Raw genomic sequence first — 17949 nt, 5'->3', positions numbered from 1 at the left:
TGCAGAGCACAGGCTCTAGAGCGTGCGGGCTTCAGTACTTGCGGCACACGGGCTCAGTAGTTGTGGCTCATGGGCTCTGGAGCGTGGGCTTCAGTGGTTGTGGTGCACACGGGCTTAGGTGCTCCGTGGCATGTGGGATCTTCCCAGACCAGGACTCGAACCTGTGTCCCCTGCATTGGCAGGCGGATACTTAACCACTGCACCGCCAGGGAAGCCCCCAGGTTTTATTTTTTATTTAAATAAACTCTTGGAGAACTCCCTGGAGGTCCAGTGGTTAGGACTCCGCACTTTCACTGCTGAGGGCCTGGGTTCAATCCCTGGTCGGGGAACTAGGGTCCCACAAGCCGCCTGGCGTGGCCCATATAAATAGATACATAAATAAACTTTTTATTTTAGAATAGTTTTAGACTTACAGAAAAGTTGCAAAGATAGAACCAAGAGTTGCTGTGTACCCCTCACCCAGTTTCCTCTATTGTGTATGTGTTCCGTTGGCATGTACATTTATCATAACTAATGATGATGATTAACTCAAGTCCACATTTGACTCAGATTCCTTAGTTTTTCCCTAATGTCTTTTCTCCATTCCAGAATCCCATCCAGGATACCACACTACGCCTAGTACTTGGGGCTATGACATCCTCTCAGACTTTCCCTATTTGGGGTGACCTTGACAGTTTGGAGGAGTCTTGGTCAGGCATTTTGTAGGATGCCCCTCGACTGGGATTTTTCAGCACGTCATGCCAAGGGTACATGCCATCGGCACGATATCCCCGATGATGCTAACCTTGATCATTTGACTAGTCAGGTGTCACCCTCTTTCCAAACCGTGCTCTTCAGAAGGAAGTTACCAAGCACAGCCCACACTTAGGGAGTGAGGAGTTTTCTCTTCATTACTTGGGATTCTGTACTGCAGATTTCAGGTCAATGTGTTCAGCAACTGAACTTTCATCCCCCACTGCTGTGTCCAAGGACTAAGGGCAGAAATCGCCCTGTCACGGTCACTACCGACGTTTTCTTTTAGCCAGGCTGCTGCTGAGTGCTTCCCGTGGTTTATTTCACTGAATTCTTAGAGCAGCCCTAGGAAATTGATTCAGCTGATATTTCCTTTTTACCAAGGAGGATGCCAAAGGTCAGAGAGCCTCGCCTCCCAATTCTCAACTCTCATTTCTAACCATTTACTTGACTTGAATACACCCAGGCATCTTGAACCTCATGTGGCCAATACAGAACCCTCCATGTCCCTCACTCCTCCCCCGTCTTAGTAAGTAGCACCAGCATCCATCCTATTATTACTCAAGCCAGAAACCAATGAGCCAACCTCTGTCATCTTGGCAACTCCTGTGCATTCTGCCTCCCAAGCGCCTCACTCCCTTGCTAGAGGCCTTCAGTGAGTGGCTTTCTAATGCCTTTGAATACAGCTGCCCAACCCCACGGTCCTTCAGCCTGCACGGTCTCCCCACCCCACCTCTCTAATTTCACTTTGAGTAGCTTCGCGCCCCCTGCCCCCCCCAGTGCTCACCACCCTCGGGCCACACCTGAACTTACAGTAATCAGCTCCCTCCTCCTCTCTCCACCTTATACGCTCTCCCTGGCCTGCTGAGTGTCCCCTTTTCCTTTAGGGCGTAGCCTGCACGTCACCTCCTCAGAGAGGTCTTCCCAACTGCTCTGCCCCAAACCCCACTGTTAGTCTCTACCTCGGCCCTTTCTTCGGTCGGGACGTCCACTGTCACCTGCAATAAACGTCTGTACCATGTTAGAAGGAGAGCTTCAGGGAGGGCAGGGACTCAGGCTGCCTCATTGCTGTGTCCCCAGCCCCCATCACTCTGGCACAAGGCAAATGCTCAAAGGCCAGATAAAGGAATGAGCAAGGGGGAAAGTCACTTGTCTGACACACTCAGAGTGGCCAAGAAGGAGCCAGATTTCTAACCCAGGTCATCGGACTCCAGGCCATCTCTCAAGGCCCTGCTCAGATCCCAACTTGCCAACCCTCCATCTGTCCTACATGTATTAAGTTCCTACCGTGGGCCAGTTCCTGTCCTAGGTATGATGACACACGGATGAATCTAGGGCTGGGTCTTTACCTATACCTATACAGAAACTCTGAGCCTCGCAGGGGAGACAGACAAATAGACAATTGCCACAGAGCATGAAAGTTTGCTTGGGAGCACACAGGAGGGGCAGCTAAGCCAGCCTGGGAAGGGGTGTACAAGAAGATGTCTCAGAGGAAACGACGACCGACATGACAGGTGTTCTGGTGCAGGAAATAGCAAAACTAGAGATAAGACAGAGTCTGGCCTATTCTGAGACTCACACATGCTTTAGTGGGGCTGAAAGCAATGGAGAGTGATGGGGCAGAAGAGAAAGGAAGTGGCCAGAGCACTGAGGAGCCTTGTGGATATTATTGTTACTACGCTGAGCCAGAGCAAGGACTGTGTAATTTATCGTGAGATCCGTAGGGGCCAATAAAGGGTGTTAGGCAGAAAAATGAGATGACAGAATTTATTTATTTTTATTTATTTAGGTTGCACCGGGTCCTTAGTTGCAGCAGGCAGGCTCCTTTAGCTGTGGCTCGAGGGCTCCTTAGTTGTGGCTCGCCAGCTCCTTAGTTGCGGCAGGCGGGCTCCTTAGTTGTGGCACGCAAACTCTTAGTTGCGGCATGCTTGTGGGATCTAGTTCCCTGACCAGGGTTCGAACCCGGGCCCCCTGCATTGGGAGCACGGAGTCTTAACCACTGCGCCATCAGGGAAGTCCCCAAGATGATAGAATTTAGAAAGATCACCTTGCTATAACATGTTGGAGGAAATAAGAATGAAAAGTGAAAACCGGAGGAGTTCGAAGGGTGTGGCAGCAATTTAGAAAAGATGCGATGAAGTCATAGACTAAGGTAAGGGTAGAAGGGGAGGTGGAGGAAAATGGAGACTGGAGTCCTATTTAAGAGGCAGAATCGAGGTGTAGGTGGCTGGTTAGAAAACTGGGTCAAAGGAGAGAGAGTCGAGGATGGGGACTGGCCGTCTGCTGGGTGAACGGGCCGATGGTGGAACATCCCTGGTGGAGATTTGGGTGGGAGATGGTGGGTTTAGGGCAAGGTGGGCGTGTGCTATTCAGAGGTGGAGTTGAACATGTAGGTCTGGATGGAGTGCAGGGGAGTTCTCCGGGCTGGATGGAGATTTGAGCACCCTTAGCGTGGGGAAGGGCCGATCTCAGGGAGACGGTGAGATGGGTCCTGGCCGGGCTGCGCTCCCTCTGTCCTGACCACGCAGGGCACCTCCTGCCAGCACCAGACTTCTCAGCACTCGTCATCTTCAGACTCTCGCCTATTTGCTGCCTCATCCGTTCCTCACTTTCGATCTGAATGTGTTTTCCCTCCAACGACACCCTAAGCGGAGACTGCCCTATATTTCATGTATTTTCTCCCCACTCTCCATTCACTAGCACAGGGTCTGCCAAATAGTAAACTTGATGATACTAATGATAATAACTACTAGTAATAGTGTCTGTTATGTAGAGGGCATAATGCTAAGGTCTTAACTCTGCTACTTTATTCTGTTCTCCTGAGGACCCAACAAGGTAGGTATCAGGAACCTCATTTTACAGATGAGGAAACAGATGAAGTTGCGGCACATGCCTAAAGCTCCCCAGCCAGCAAACAGAGAAACGCAGCTCTGGACGCAGCTGAGTCTGCCCCCAAAGCCTGTGTGCCCTCCCGCTAAGCAGGACATGGACCCTTCCAGTCTGGCTGGGAGGCCACAAGGAAGAGAGGGTGCAGATTTGCCCCATGGCTGCCAGGACAGGAACCAAAAGCCTCTCAGGGAGCTCTGAGCAGACTTGATTCTTAGCTCAGTGGCAGAAAAACGCAACCAGAACCAAAACTGGCACCTTGTGTTCAAGGTGAAACAGCTCCTCAGGAATTGGTGAGCTGCCCGTCATGGTCATGGAGGAGGGGTTGCATGAGACATGGTCTTTAAGGAACCTCCAATCTTGAGCGCTTGTGGGTGAACCTGCTGATGTTTCTCTTTTTCTTGGCTGTGCCATGCAGCATGCAGGATCTTAGTTCCCCGACCAGGGGTCGAACCCGTGGCCCCTGCAGTGGAAGCGCGGAGTCTTAACCACTGGACCGCCAGGGACGTCCCGACCTGCTGATGTTTCAAGGGGGATGATATGCTTGGGAAAAGCGCCCACCCCCACCACCACTTCAAAGAAAAGGCAGGAAGCTAGCCAAAGGGAAAAGATTGACTTAAGAAAGCAGATTTCAGTGCTTCCAAGGGTCCAAGGGGAAGGGGTGGGAGCAGTAGGAGTGATTTTCAGGGAGAAAACAATGTTGAAAGTAGCGAGAACAACTTCCGCGGACAAGGGACAGGAGGAGGCAAGCTGATGAGCTCCGTGGAAAATGGCGTAAGAATCACCATTGGGCATGGACTCCTTCCTTTCTTCTCCATTAACTGAGCACCCATCAGCAGCCTGGCACCAGACCAGCAGCTGCAGGGCGGGGGGTCGGGTAGTGGGGAACAGAGCAGGGTGAGGTAACAGTCCCTTCCCTTGGGAGAGAACAGCGTAATCCTCAGAGACAAGATAAAAAGCCGAGTGGCTAAAAAGATTGAACACATGCAAGGTTACGAACTGAAAGCAAGATAAGAGCCTGAGAACCCGGCAGGGAAGGCCCAGCCTTCCCTCTGCGTGGCACACAGGGAGAAGCAGGGCCAGATGCCTAAAGAGAACCACAAAGAAACCACAGAAGCCTAAGGCTAGCAGAAAAGCTGGAACAGGAACCCAGCAAAAGTCATAAAGGGAGATTGAAAAATGTTCTCTCCGTTTACCTGGAAAAAGGTGATAAAAGGAATGTGCTCCTTTATCAGATGGAGAGAAAACACAATGTTAGAAAGCCCAGGCTTTGTGTTTGTGCCCGAGTATGTGTGGTGTGCATGCATGTACGTGGGCCTGTAAACCCATGCACGTGGGGGTGTGAGTGTGGTACATGGGCGTTCAGTGCCCCTGGGTGAACCTGCCTGAGGCTGTGTGTTGAGGGTGCGTGCGTCTGTGCTTCGTGTGGCTGTGAACAAGCAACATGACCTCGGTCCTCTTGACCTCTACTCTATGGGGTCAGTCTCCCTTATACACTGGGACAAAATGATGTGGACTCTGGATTGGAGAAGGGCACAGTGGTCACCTCGTGCAGCCGCCTTCCCCTCTTTGGGCCTCACTTTCCGTACTTGTAAAACAAGGACATTGAAGCATTGGCTTTCAACCCAGGGAGCACATCATGGACACCGCTGAAGTTTCAAAATAATAAGAGATGCCCAGGACCCACTCTGGCACTACTGAATCCCAATCTCTAGGAGAGCCTTCTAACAAAGTTCCTTCCCAAGAGGTTCTGAAACCTAGCCTTGTTAAGAAGAGCAAAGGTGCCCTGGGCTCCAGATTCCATTTCCTCCCCATGAACTTGACAGCAAGCTGGGTGTGCATTCATGGTATGATGGAGTCTGTTTGCACAAAGGCAGGCTTATCACACCGCAGCCAGTGCAACTGTGGGAGATAGGGCCGCTGTGTAGGCTAAAGACCTCGAATGCAAAAGACTCCAGCCTTCAGGGTCCTGGATGAAAACTGACCCGATGAAACTAACAAAGATAAACACAAGCTCTGGACTGAGGCAAACAAGGTAATCGGCAAACACAAGAAACTGGTAACAGCAGGTGCTTGGGGCAAGGCAGCTGCATGACTGAGGACAGTGGTCAGTGAGAAAGAGCTACCTTTCACTGTAACTTGTATATGCCTTTTGAATGTTGCATCATGTGAATGTATCAACTGTCTTTAAAAATCACTGGGAGGGGGCTTCCCTGGTGGCACAGTGGTTGAGAGTCCGCCTGCCGATGCAGGGGACACGGGTTCGTGCCCCGGTCTGGGAAGATCCCACATGCCGCGGAGTGGCTGGGCCCATGAGCCATGGCTGCTGAGACTGCGCGTCCGGAGCCTGTGCTCCACAACGGGAGAGGCCACAACAGTGAGAGGCCCACGTACCACCAAAAAAAAAAAATCACTGGGAGGGACTTCCCTGACCTTCCAGTGGTTAAGACTCCGAGCTTCCAATGCAGGGGGTGCAGTTTGACCCCTGGTGGGGGAACTAAGAGCCCACATGCTGTGTGGTGCGGCCAAAAAAAAAAAAAAAAATCCCTGGGGAAATATCACTGGCAGAAGCACAGAATCGGCAGAAGAACCTGGCTGGACATAAGTGGGATGCACGCAATCTAGGGTTTTAGCTGACAAGCTTACCCTGAGCAGACACTGTACCGTGGCTGTCAAAGTCAACCTGACTTTCAGCTTCACGGTGGACAGGTGGTGTGCTCCTTAGGGGGGGACTATCCCTCTGTGATCTGTGCAGTTCACTCCCTGTCTGGATCCCTGCGCCCTGGGCTGAGCACCACATTCGGAGTAGTGTCTGGACTGACATGCTAAGCCACACCCAGAAAAGAGAAATCGGGAGGGGGAAGGGTCAGAAACTGCACAGGAGTGGGTGAAGGGACCCAGATTGTCAGCCCAGGCAGGGGGAACACTGTATGGGGCACCATCACTGTCTCCAAATAGCTGCTTTGGCAAAAGGGAGCAGACTGTCCTTCCTGAGGACAGAGCTTCAGTTTGGTGTGGGCAGGCACTGTGGGCAGGTCCTCTGGGGGCTAAGGAAAAGCTTGCTAACTTTCAGAGCCATCTCACAGCAGAATGTAGTGGGCTCCCTGTCACAGGACATACTTGAGCTGGCGGGGTGCCGGACCATCTCTCTGTCAGAGATCATGCCGAGGGGATTCTCACATCCACAAGGACACTGAACTGGGTACAGTCTGAGTCTGAACCCACCCTGACTCATGAGAAACACCCCAGGCCCCTGGATACCAGTGCCAGGGCTTGCTTGGCAGGTGTTGTCTCTCAGGGTGGTTATCCTGCTGTTACCCACTGGGATGTCGACCTAGAAGCAATGATGGTAGAGCTAAGGTAGCCAGCAACCCAGGGCTGCACAGCACCAGCCCCAAACCTGGGCCAACAGGTGCGCCCTTCTGCCTTTTAAAATAAACAGCATTTACTGAGTGCTGCTGTGTGGTAGCCAAGAGCTACTCTGAGAGTGAACAAGACAGGCAGATCTTGGCCTGCATTCTAGGGAGGAGACGGAAACTGACAAGGAAAATGTTAGAAGGAGTAAATGCTACAGAGGGAATTAAATGTGTGCTTGAAATGGGCTGGAGGGCTGCTCTACATAGGGGGTGGGGAATCAGGGAAGGGCTCTGGGAGGAGATGACGTCATCATCACCTTGTCCTGATCATCTGGCCCACAGAATCTGTGGTGGTGCTCACCCACAGGGTCACGAGTCTGTTTCGGCCGATGCCCAACTGCCCCTTGCCATCCTTTTCTCCCTCAAGGCCGGAAGCCTCCGTCCTTTCCTACCAAGAAGCAGCCCTAAGATGCCGAGAATCCCCTACTGGGACAAGGACAGCTCCGAAGGATTTGGGTGGGGCATAACCACTCTCCAGAGACAAATGAGCCTGGGGTCAGATCCGCGAGATTGGGATAATAGCAGTGCCTGCTTTATCCGGTCTTTGCAAGCATTAAATGTGTCATCGCACTTAAGGCATCCAAGCGCCCCGCACACAGTAAGCGCTCAGAAAGTGGCAACTACCTCAATAAATGTCAACTGTCTCTTTCTGGACTCTGAGGAGGCCGGGCCTTTTCCCTGGGCCCCAGTTGCTTCCGCCGCCCTCTCTGGCAGCGGTACAGGGCAAGTTCAGGTGCACATCCTCCCCAGGCTGTGCACATCCTCCCCAGGCTGTCCACACCGCTGTGGCCTCGGGGCGGGTTACAGCGGAGGAATCCGAGGCCGCAGGAGAGTGGGAGGTGGCCGCTATGAACCTAAGCTTCGGGCAAGCCCACGCCCGGCGCCTCAATGACCACGCCCCATCCCGAAGGCCACGCCCCCGGATCCCTTCCCCTTGCCTGGAGTGGGCCCAGCCGGCGTGCTCCTTTAAGGCAGCCAGCGGGCCGAGAAGAGTGTTTAGCCCCCTCCGACGCCGCCAAGGTACGGGCTTCACCTTTAAGGCGGCGCAGGGACTTCTGGGAAGGCCGGCGGGATGGAGGCGGTGGGACCTGCTCACGGCTGCTGGTCCGGGTGAAGCGGGGCGGGAGCCGGAGCTGGAGCGGGAGGCGGGCCCGAGCGGGAGACGCAGGTCCACGCGGGCCGATCGGGCCGGGAGAGGGGGGGCTCTGGGTCGGCCTAGGGGAGGGGTCGTCTTGGGCGCGGCCTGTGAGAGGGCCCGGCCAGCCCGCGGGGAGGGGGCGCGGTCCTGGGTGGCCGGGGGCAGGAGCTCGGCCTTTTCAGGGGAGGGGTCCGCAGGATGTCGTGCTGGCCTATGGAGCGCGGCCTGGGGGGAGGGGGGAACGAAGAACCCGAGATCTCAGCTCCTTAGGGGAAGGGTCTCCCCAGGGTCGAGCTGCCCAGGAGGAGGGGCTCTGTGGCTCGGCCAGCCTGTTGGGAAGGGGGCTGCCCGAGGGGGGCTGGGGCCGGATCTCCCAGAGGGACGGTGTCTCCGCACGGGAGTGAACCCCCCAAGATCCCCGTAGGTCCATCCTCTGGCGCGCCCTGCTCTGGCTAAGGGAGTCTCCAGGGAAGCCCCGAGACTGGGTCGCCTAAGCCGGCCTGAGCCAGTGGTCTGGGCCGAATCCGGGTCCAGCCTCGCCGGTCGCACCGCATTGCGTCTCCCGGGCCAAGACGAGCCGGGCGCGCCCCCTGTAGGCCGAGCGCGGGCACGGTGCGGTCTGCTGCCTGGGGGACAGGGCACCCCGGGGACCCAGGCGTCCGGGGACCCTAGGTGTTTACCTAATCCGGGGCGGACGGCGGCGTGGCCCCAGGCCCGGCACCCCCTGCCCGCCCTCTCGCCTTCACAGGCGGCACGGCCATGGCCACGATGGTGCTTCCTCGGGAGGAGAAGCTGAGCCAGGATGAGATCGTGCTGGGCACCAAGGCCGTTATCCAAGGGCTAGAAACCCTGCGCGGGGAGCATCGTGCCCTTCTCGCTCCCCTCGTCGCTCATGAAGCTGGTGAGGCAGAGCCCGGCTCACAGGAGCGCTGTGTCCTCCTGCGCCGCTCCCTGGAGGCCATCGAACTGGGGCTGGGGGAGGCCCAGGTAGGCTGGTCTGGGGTGCTGAGGAGGGAGGCCATGGGAGGGGTGGAGCCTTCCAGAGGAATCCTGGCAATGTGGTAACAGAATCAGAAGGGAAGGAAGAATCTGTCCCCTGGAGCCTCATGGTAGGATCCCAGTAAATATCTGTTGAAGAAATGGATGGGCTCTGGAGACCCAAGCCGTGCCTGGCCCCAGGAGAGCCTGATCATCTGGCTTCTCTGCTAGGTAGCAGAGACTGCATGGCCTAAAAAAAACAGAGGAAATCCTTAAAGATCCCCCCATTCATTCTTCTATTCATTTGTTAACAGGTAAGTTATCAAGTGCCTGGCAATGTGTTAGGTGCCAGGGCTACAGGTCCAACAAGACAGATGAGATCCCTGCCCTAGTCCAATAGGAAGAGAGTCAGAAATACACATATATTTATTCAATATTATGATAAGTTTTCCAAAGAAAAAAACAAGATCTTGTGATAGCCTTAGCTATTGGTCAAGCAAGACTTCTGAGGAAATGATATTTAAATCAAGACCTGAGGAAAGGAATGAACCAGCCTCCAGAGAAAGGAGGAAAGTGAGAGGGTGCATGTACAAAGGTCCTGAAGTGGAAAAGATCTTGTTGTGGAGGGAGAACTGAGAGACCTGTTTAACTGGAGCTTCATGAGGAAAGAGAGGGACAGAAAAGGCCTGCAGAGAAGGCGGGGACTAGATCATGCTGCGCCTTATTAGTTTGGGTTTTATTCTCAGGAAATCAGGAAGCCTTTGGAGGGTTTAAGCAGTAAAGGGACACAGTCTGGCTTAGGTTTCAAAAACTCTCTCTGGCTGAGGGGTGGAGAATGAACAATTGTGGGTCAGGGTGGAAGGAGGTAGCAGGTGTTAGGAAGCCACTGCTAGAATTCCAATGAGAAATGGTGGGTTGGGCCATGAGGGTAGTAAGAAGGGGGTCAGTCCTAGACGTTCTGGAAGTAGGTCCAGTAGGGCTTGGGAATGGACTAAAGGAGACAGAGAGGGGCAGGGAAAGTCCCAGGTTTGTGGTTTGAGGAAATTAAGAGGAGGAGAGAGCCTGGATGGGTCAGGAGTTCTGTGTGGGCCCTCTTAAGTTGGGGCTGCCAGGATGACATGCAGACGGAGCTATCCAGGAGGTGCTGGGGTGTACAAGGAGTAGACTCTCGGGCAGAGAGTCTTGGCCCACTCAGATCTTGGCTGAGTCACTGCCTGGCTCTGTGAATCCTGGGCAGGTGGTATCACCTTGTTTTTAAAATAGGGATCGTGCCATCTGCTGTAAATACTTCCAGGCTGTTTAGGATATTTTTTTAAAATAGCTAGTGGTTGTGAAAACACCTGTCACTTAGGCGTTTGCTAATCAACTAGAAAGCACGGCGTCCCAGACTGCCTGGCTCTCTGGGAGGGCAATATGTCGGGCATTCACTCCTCGGCCGGCTGACTGCCAGGTGTGGAGGTGAACACACACGGCCCCCTCCCAGTGTATACAGGCACAGATGGACAACAGGATGGCATGGAGGTGGGGGAGGTGCCGTGCTTTCCGGGGGCTGAGGGCATAAGAGGCTTCACTGCAGAAATGACCCTGACCATGAAGGACGGAGAAAGGGTAGAGTCGAGGCAAGGCCCCAAGGCGGGAAGAGCCTGGAAGCTCAGGAAAGGAGTCGTGGAGTTTGGGGAGAGGGATGGGGGCAGAGGCTGAGGCCTCTGGATCCCCTTACCTGCCCCTGTGGTTTTCCAGACACTGGGGGTTTAGGACACACACCCCCTCCCCTCCCTGGGAGCTGCAGGAGGACAGGGGCTGCCCTGGCCCCTTGGCAGAAGTCAGGATGGGGTCTTTCGGTAGCCCTTCAGTCGTCTATCAAGGTCTTTGGGAAAGCGCTAGCCCTGGGCCAGGGGCAGCGGTATAGTGGCTCTGGCTACAGGGCTTGAGTACAACTCCTAGGAGAGACAGGGAATGAGTGGACGGCTCGGGGAACGGGCAGCACCCCAGCTGGCGCTCTTAATGATCCGAGCAACCCAACAAGGTGGGAACTGGACCATCAATGTGGAGGACCAGCTGGAGGCCCAGGAAAGGGGATGGTCTATTTCAGAGTCCAGCACAGCCAGCCTGGGAGCCCAGGGCTCCTGACCCCAGAAGGAAGGACTTAGGAATCCCCAAGCCTCCTGGTTTCAGGTCTCAGGCTATGTTGGTCTGTTTGGGGCCCTGGGGCAAAACTCCCTTGGTGAGAGGAGAACTTCGGGGCCCTCAGACCTGCGGCTCCTCCGGGCCTGGCTCTTCTCTGGGGCCCAGGCTGGGGCGTCAGCAGGGCTCTGACCTCCGTTCCGGCTGGCTGCGCAGGTGATCTTGGCGCTGTCGAGCCACCTGGGGGCTGTAGAGTCGGAGAAGCAGAAGCTGCGGGCTCAGGTGCGGCGCCTGGTGCAGGAGAACCAGTGGCTGCGGGAGGAGCTGGCAGGGACGCAGCAGAAGCTGCAGCGCAGCGAGCAGGCCGTGGCCCAGCTCGAGGAGGAGAAGCAGCACTTGCTGTTCATGAGCCAGATCCGCAAGCTGGACGAGGACGCCTCCACCAGCGTAAGCCCTACCACGGCCACCGGGTGGGGCGGGGGCACCTGGGAGCAGGGAGGGGCAGCAGGGAGCAGGCCCGCCGACCCCTGGGCCGCCTCCTTTCCTGACACCCGCCCCATCTTCCTCCCCAGGAGGAGAAGGGGGACGTCCCCAAAGACTCTCTGGATGACCTGTTCCCCAGTGAGGAGGAGCAGAACGCAGGTGCAGGGGGTGGCTGGCTCTGGGGGCGGGAAAGGAAGGCTGTGTGAACTCCTGGTCCTTGGGACCCAGAGGTCACGGAAAACAAGGTCTGAGTGGCTGCCGTGTTCTTTCCTGCCTCGTTTCTGATTATAACATCCCAGCATTAGAGCTTAAAAGGCGGGTTTTACATGTTGCTTCTCTCGTCTCCCAAGTTCTGTGAGAAGCAGGCATCACAGTTCAGAGCTTTGGAGTGGTCTGGCCTGGGCACGAGCCCTGCTGTGCCTCCATTTGCTCTGTGACCACTGGTAGAGTTTCTTTCCTCTCTGAGCCCCCTCTGAGGGTTAAAAGGGGACGCATGCACAGTGCTGGTCCCCGGGCCAGTACTGGCCTTGCTGACCGTGTGGCCTGTGTATCAGAGCCTCTCTTCTGCACGTGAGGAGGCTGAGGCTCGGGGGTTAGGCGACTTGCTCTGGGACACACAGCTTGAAGCACCGGAGCTGGGACTCTGCCCACTCTTCTTGTGGGGTGATTAGACCCACTCTACAGATGGGGAAACTGAGAGCTAATGGTGACTTGCCCAGGGCCACGTGTGAGGTCGGTCAAAGGTATGGCTGGCATGTGCCGGCCCAGCTCAGGGGGCACTTGGTACATCTGACCTCTCGTCCTTGGCTTTGCAGCCCCCAGCTCTGGAGGAGGAGACGTGGCTGCCCAGCACGGGGGCTATGAAATCCCAGCACGGCTCCGCACCCTGCACAATCTGGTGATCCAGTACGCCTCTCAGGGCCGCTATGAGGTGGCCGTGCCACTCTGCAAGCAGGCCCTCGAGGACCTGGAGAAGACGTCAGGCCACGACCACCCTGACGTGGCCACCATGCTGAACATCCTGGCGCTGGTCTATCGGTGAGGGCTCCTCCAGCTTCGGTCACCCATGGGAGCATTCTTCCTGAAGGCTCCAGCCCTGGTCACAAATCCTCAGGGACTGCAGTGGGCCAGCAAGCACTCGGGTTCCACCAGGCAGTTGGGTGACAGAGAAAGAAGGATCTTGTCCCTGGAGAGGGCCAAGCCCACAGGGTGCCTGAGCTACAGACATGAATATGCCTCAGTCTGGTGGTGGACAAAGGTTTGGACATAACCACGGAGGGGACGGCACACGAGGGCTCCGGGGGCACACCTTCTCCAGGCACCAAGGCTTGAGGAGGGCCTTTGGTGAAAGTTGAGTTTGCCCAGAGCACAAGAGGGTCGGAGAAGTTCTCCTTGGCAGAAAGGCCACCATGAGCAGAGGCCCTGGGGAACAGAGGACAAGGTGCACTGGGCATGGGGCAGTGAGGGTGGGATCTGGGGGAGTCTGGCTTGTACCCCAGCACTGCACGCCCTTCCTGCACAAAGCCCCCCAAGCCAGAGAGCAGGGCCTGACCACGTCTCCCCACGCTCTGGGTCACACCCCATCATGCTCACTCATTAGTTAAGTATAGGAAGAGTGACCACAGGGATCTTGGGCCACTAGGAGGAGGGCCTTGGGCTGGAGGATAACCCTCATCGTGCTCCCACCTGCCCCCAGGGACCAAAACAAGTACAAGGAGGCTGCCCACCTGCTCAATGATGCCCTGGCCATCCGCGAGAAGACACTGGGCAAGGACCACCCAGCTGTGAGTGAGGCTGGGTGGGAGGTGGGGGCTTCCCCTCCCCACCCTGCAGCTCCCAGGTCCCGGGTCATGGAGCCTCCACTCTCCCACCCCCTAGGTGGCTGCGACACTGAACAACCTGGCAGTCCTGTATGGCAAGCGGGGCAAGTACAAGGAGGCTGAGCCCCTCTGCAAGCGGGCACTGGAGATCCGGGAGAAGGTGGGAGCAGGCAGGGCTGGGCAGGCCAGGTGGGCTGGGCAGACGGGGGACGTAGGCCGGCCCCGAGCCCAGCCACCGGCTCCCGCTCCTGTCCCAGGTTCTGGGCAAGTTTCATCCAGACGTGGCCAAGCAGCTGAGCAACCTGGCCCTGCTGTGCCAGAACCAGGGCAAAGCCGAGGAGGTGGAATACTACTACCGGCGGGCACTGGAGATCTACGCCACACGCCTTGGGCCTGACGACCCCAACGTGGCCAAGACCAAGAACAACCTGGTGTCCTGGGCTAGAGGGGGCTGGAGGAGGGGGGAGGGGGAGGGAGGAGAGGAAAAGGTGCAACTCCTTGCATCCTGCTCACCCTCTGGGCCCTGCCCCTCCAGGCCTCCTGCTACCTGAAACAGGGCAAGTACCAGGATGCAGAGACCCTGTACAAGGAGATCCTCACCCGCGCTCACGAGAAGGAGTTCGGCTCTGTCAGCGGTGAGCATGGCTGCTGTGTGCCCCAGCTCGCAGGCCCGCTCAGCCGTCAGCATCTAGGACGAATACCTCAGCCCAGCAGGCCTCACGCCTAGGGTCTGGCTGGTCCGCAGCCACTTGTGTGCACACGTGAGCACACACACCCAACTCACAGCCCCCTGGGAGGTTGTACCCATGCAATGCCCTCCCTTTGCATACCCGTGCCCTCGGCCCAGAGCCTCTTCCCCTTTCTCCACTGGGCAACTCACACTCACCGTGAGGGCCCAGCACAGATGTCTCCCACTCTGGGAAGCCACCCTCTAGTCCTTCACGGTCCGTCACTTCCTGCTCTGGGACCCCTCAGCCTGGCCCGTCATTCAGGCCTAGCATCGTCTCGCACCGTGGGCCTGAGGTTTGTAAGGGTGTGCTCCCCCCACCCCCCAGTCACAGGCCCCCTCAAGCACAGGCCTGTGCCACAGGCATCTCTGTTCCAGAGGAGCATCAGTCATGTTTTGGGTCTGTTTCTTGTTGATTCATTCATTCAGTGAAGCCCAACCCTGGTCCTTCTTGAGTACCCCTGACCTCCCCCCAGACCCCAGTCATGTGTCCAGCCCAGCCAGGAGAGGCCCACATGAGAGGCTGGTGACAGCCCCCTCTCTCCCTCCAGGGGACAACAAGCCCATCTGGATGCATGCAGAGGAACGGGAGGAGAGCAAGGTAGCTCTGTGGGGCAGGGCTGGGGCAGATGTCTGTGGAGGGAGGATGAGGCTGGAGGTGTGTAGAGGGGAGGGCCTTCTCCCACCTTCCGCTTATCTCTCCCCCAGGATAAGCGCCGGGACAGCACCCCCTATGGGGAATATGGCAGCTGGTACAAGGCCTGTAAAGTAGACAGGTGAGGACAGTGGGGGGGGACTGCTGGGCTAGCAGAGAGCTGGGAAGCTGCATCCTGGGTGGGGGCCGGGGCCAGGCTCCACACTCCATACTGCCCAGCCCCAGAACACACACCTCTTCTCTGTCAGCTCATCTTTCAAGGCCCAGGTCACAGGCCACCTGTCCCAAGAAGGCTTTCTGTCCCAGGACAGCCTGATTATCTCTCCTGGGTTTCCCAGCTTTTAGTCCTGGTGGCAACATCCCACCTAAGGCCCTCAGGTGATTCCCCAAAACAGGGGAATCCAGGCGGACCTAGCACAGGGCCTGACACACAGGAAAGGCTCGATTTCGGTCGGCTGGATGGTTCCTCAGGGCCAGCGTGGGCTGGGTGTCAGGATGGGCCCTGGCTCCTGGGGAACACGGAGCTGGAGACCGTCCCGCTCTCCCGTCCGCAGCCCCACGGTCAACACCACACTGCGCAGCTTGGGGGCCCTGTACCGGCGCCAGGGCAAGCTAGAGGCCGCGCACACGCTGGAGGACTGCGCCAGCCGCAGCCGCAAGCTGGTAGGACAACAGGCACCAGGGGTGTGGGCAGGGACCTGCGTGGCCCTGTGTGTGATCCAGTCAGGGCCCGTTGCTCCGCCTGATGCGCCCACCCTCCCTCAGGGCCTGGACCCTGCAAGCCAGACCAAGGTGGTGGAGCTGCTGAAAGACGGCAGCGGTGGGCGCGGAGACCGCCGTGGCAGCCGAGATGTGCCCGCGGGTGCCGGGGCTCGGTCTGAGGCTGACCTCGAGGAGGCAGGGCCTGCAGCCGAGTGGAGCGGGGTGAGTCTAGGGGCTGGACTGGGCCAGGAGGCTGTGTAGCCGGCGTGGCACAGAGACGAACCCGTCTGCCCCACAGGACGGCAGCGGTTCCTTGCGGCGCAGTGGCTCCTTCGGGAAGCTCCGAGATGCCCTGAGGCGCAGCAGTGAGATGCTGGTGAAGAAGCTGCAGGGTGGTGGCCCCCAGGAGCCCCCAAACCCCAGGTGAGCCGTCCACCCTGGTGAGCCTCTCGAGAACCCACCCCACAACCTACCAACCCCAGCTGAACTTCAGACCCAGGGTGAACCCCCTGTCTCGCTCAAGCTCCACCCACCACCAATCTCCCTTCCCATCAGCCTCCCTCCCCTGCCCCAAGCTGACCCCTTCCCCCATCCTCCCCCAGTTCCACCGTGGGCAAATCCTGAATGCCCTTTCCCCTCAGGATGAAGCGGGCCAGTTCCCTCAACTTCCTCAACAAAAGTGTGGAAGAGCCAGTCCAGGTACGGGTGGATAGTTGTGGGCACTGGGCAGCTGAGGCCCCGGCCCCAGGCCTGCATGTCCTGCGTACTTGCCGAGCTTCTCAGGCATGTCTCTTCATCCAGCCACACTTCCTGTCTCCATCCCAGGCCTGGCTTTGGGCTGGACCCTGGGGAGACAAATGAGGGAACCTCAGCTCCCGCCTGTGGGCAGCCAGTGGCAGCACAGTAACTGTGGAGGTGGGTGGGAGTGTCAGGACCCCAGGGACTCTGACTAGTCAGGCCCCTTCGGGCCAGGGAAGCGCACACTGGCAGCAGCACGGGGCTGAGCCACCTGCCCCTCTGCCCACAGCCTGGAGGCACAGGCCTCTCTGATAGCCGCACCCTCAGCTCCAGCTCCATGGACCTCTCCCGACGGAGCTCCCTTGTGGGCTAATCCTGAAGGGGCAGCCGGTCGCCAGAGCCTCCACCCGGCACCATCCCCACCCCAGCCCTGCGCATGGGCCTGCTGCTTGCCCCTCCTGTCTCTCCCAAGAACCCCTGTCTTTTCTGTTCAATCTCAGGGTAACCTCCTCCCTTGCATCTCAGCCTGAGCCCTGGAGGCTGGGCCTGCCCACTCCAGCTCTACCCCTTATTTATTCCTTCCAGCAGGGCCCCCTCTTCCCTAGGTTCAGGGCCAGCGGAGGGGCTGGCCGGGGTCTCCAAAGGTAGAGAGAGGCTCAGTGGCCCCCCCTCCGCAGACCCCAAATCCAAGAACACTAAGCACCTGCCGTCCCTTCAGCACCCTGCCCTCCCCCGGCCGTTGCTTCTGTATATAGAGAAATAAGTTATTGGCCGCACTCCTCCCCTCAGTCCTTGGTACTATCCGGCCTCTCCTCACCCCCACCCTTCTCTAGTGGTACCGCCCAGGCCTTAATCACCCCCATTCTGCGCGGTGGTATCTCCCAGGCTCCACATCTGAGGGGCGGTGCCTCCCCAAAGGTTCCCTGGGCATTCTCGCTTTCCTCCCGGCCTCTGAATGGTGCGCCCTGCCCCGTGTCCCAGGACGGAGAGCCCACCCCCTGTCCGTCCTCTCACCGCCGGGCTCTGCCCTGCAGCCTGGTCTTATGCACTGCCCCTCCCGCCCGGCCTGTCCAGGCTCGGCCTGACCCCGCCCCGGGCACCGCCCGTAGAGCCATCCTGCCACGCCTCCTCCCACGCCTGCAGCTTCTTGCTAGGGGCAGTGATGGACCCCTGTGGCAGGAGGGGCTGCCCCAGTTGGGAGGTGAGGCGGTCGCTCTCTATTTTCAAATGTTGCTGTAGAAATAAAGACGGTTTGACTCTGAGCTGGGCTTGTTTTGGGGCGGAGCCCGAGGGCTCCTAGCGTCTCTACGTCTCTACATTGGGGGTGGGGACAGGAGAGGCTGCGAGTGTGTGTGTGTGTGTGTGTGTGTGTGTGTGTGTCGCTCACGTCTGGTCCCGCGCAGCTGCAACCCAAATAGGCTTCTCCTATCCCGGAATTGTTCGGAGCCCCACAGATTCAGGATTTTTTTCTAACAACCTTCATCTCTGAGATTCTGGAGACCACGGGCTTTGATCGAGCTTTGCCCCTTACCAGGCTGTTTGACCTTGAG

The 17949-nt window shown here is 57.6% G+C and overlaps 1 protein-coding gene across 7 annotated transcripts; it reads left to right on the top strand.

The window, feature by feature from the left end:
- Positions 1–7950: 7950 nt before the first annotated feature.
- KLC2 (kinesin light chain 2) lies at positions 7951–17661 on the top strand. 7 transcript variants are annotated; one of them, XM_082626659.1, is made up of 16 exons: positions 8096–8202; positions 8885–9159; positions 11491–11721; positions 11847–11916; positions 12573–12795; positions 13454–13541; positions 13636–13737; positions 13835–14008; positions 14113–14212; positions 14856–14905; positions 15013–15080; positions 15514–15622; positions 15725–15883; positions 15960–16084; positions 16303–16360; positions 16689–17661. In XM_082626659.1, the coding sequence occupies exons 2-16, from the start codon at positions 8932–8934 to the stop codon at positions 16770–16772; spliced, it is 1869 nt and encodes a 622-aa protein (XP_082482785.1). In that variant the 5' UTR covers positions 8096–8202; positions 8885–8931; the 3' UTR covers positions 16773–17661. The 7 variants fall into 7 exon arrangements, with proteins under 7 accessions (XP_082482788.1, XP_082482784.1, XP_082482787.1 ...); XM_082626662.1 differs by lacking the exons at positions 8096–8202; positions 16689–17661 and adding an exon at positions 7951–8054 and having other exon boundaries at positions 16303–16662; XM_082626658.1 differs by lacking the exons at positions 8096–8202; positions 16689–17661 and adding an exon at positions 7973–8054 and having other exon boundaries at positions 8921–9159; positions 16303–16662.
- The last annotated feature ends 288 nt before the right edge of the window (positions 17662–17949 follow it).

Source organism: Mesoplodon mirus (genome assembly GCF_964341445.2).
Source record: "Mesoplodon mirus genome assembly, chromosome: 7".
NCBI classification, from domain to species: domain Eukaryota; kingdom Metazoa; phylum Chordata; class Mammalia; order Artiodactyla; family Ziphiidae; genus Mesoplodon; species Mesoplodon mirus.
Note: the sequence above shows the minus strand (reverse complement) of the source record. Positions and strands in the feature narration are given on the sequence as shown.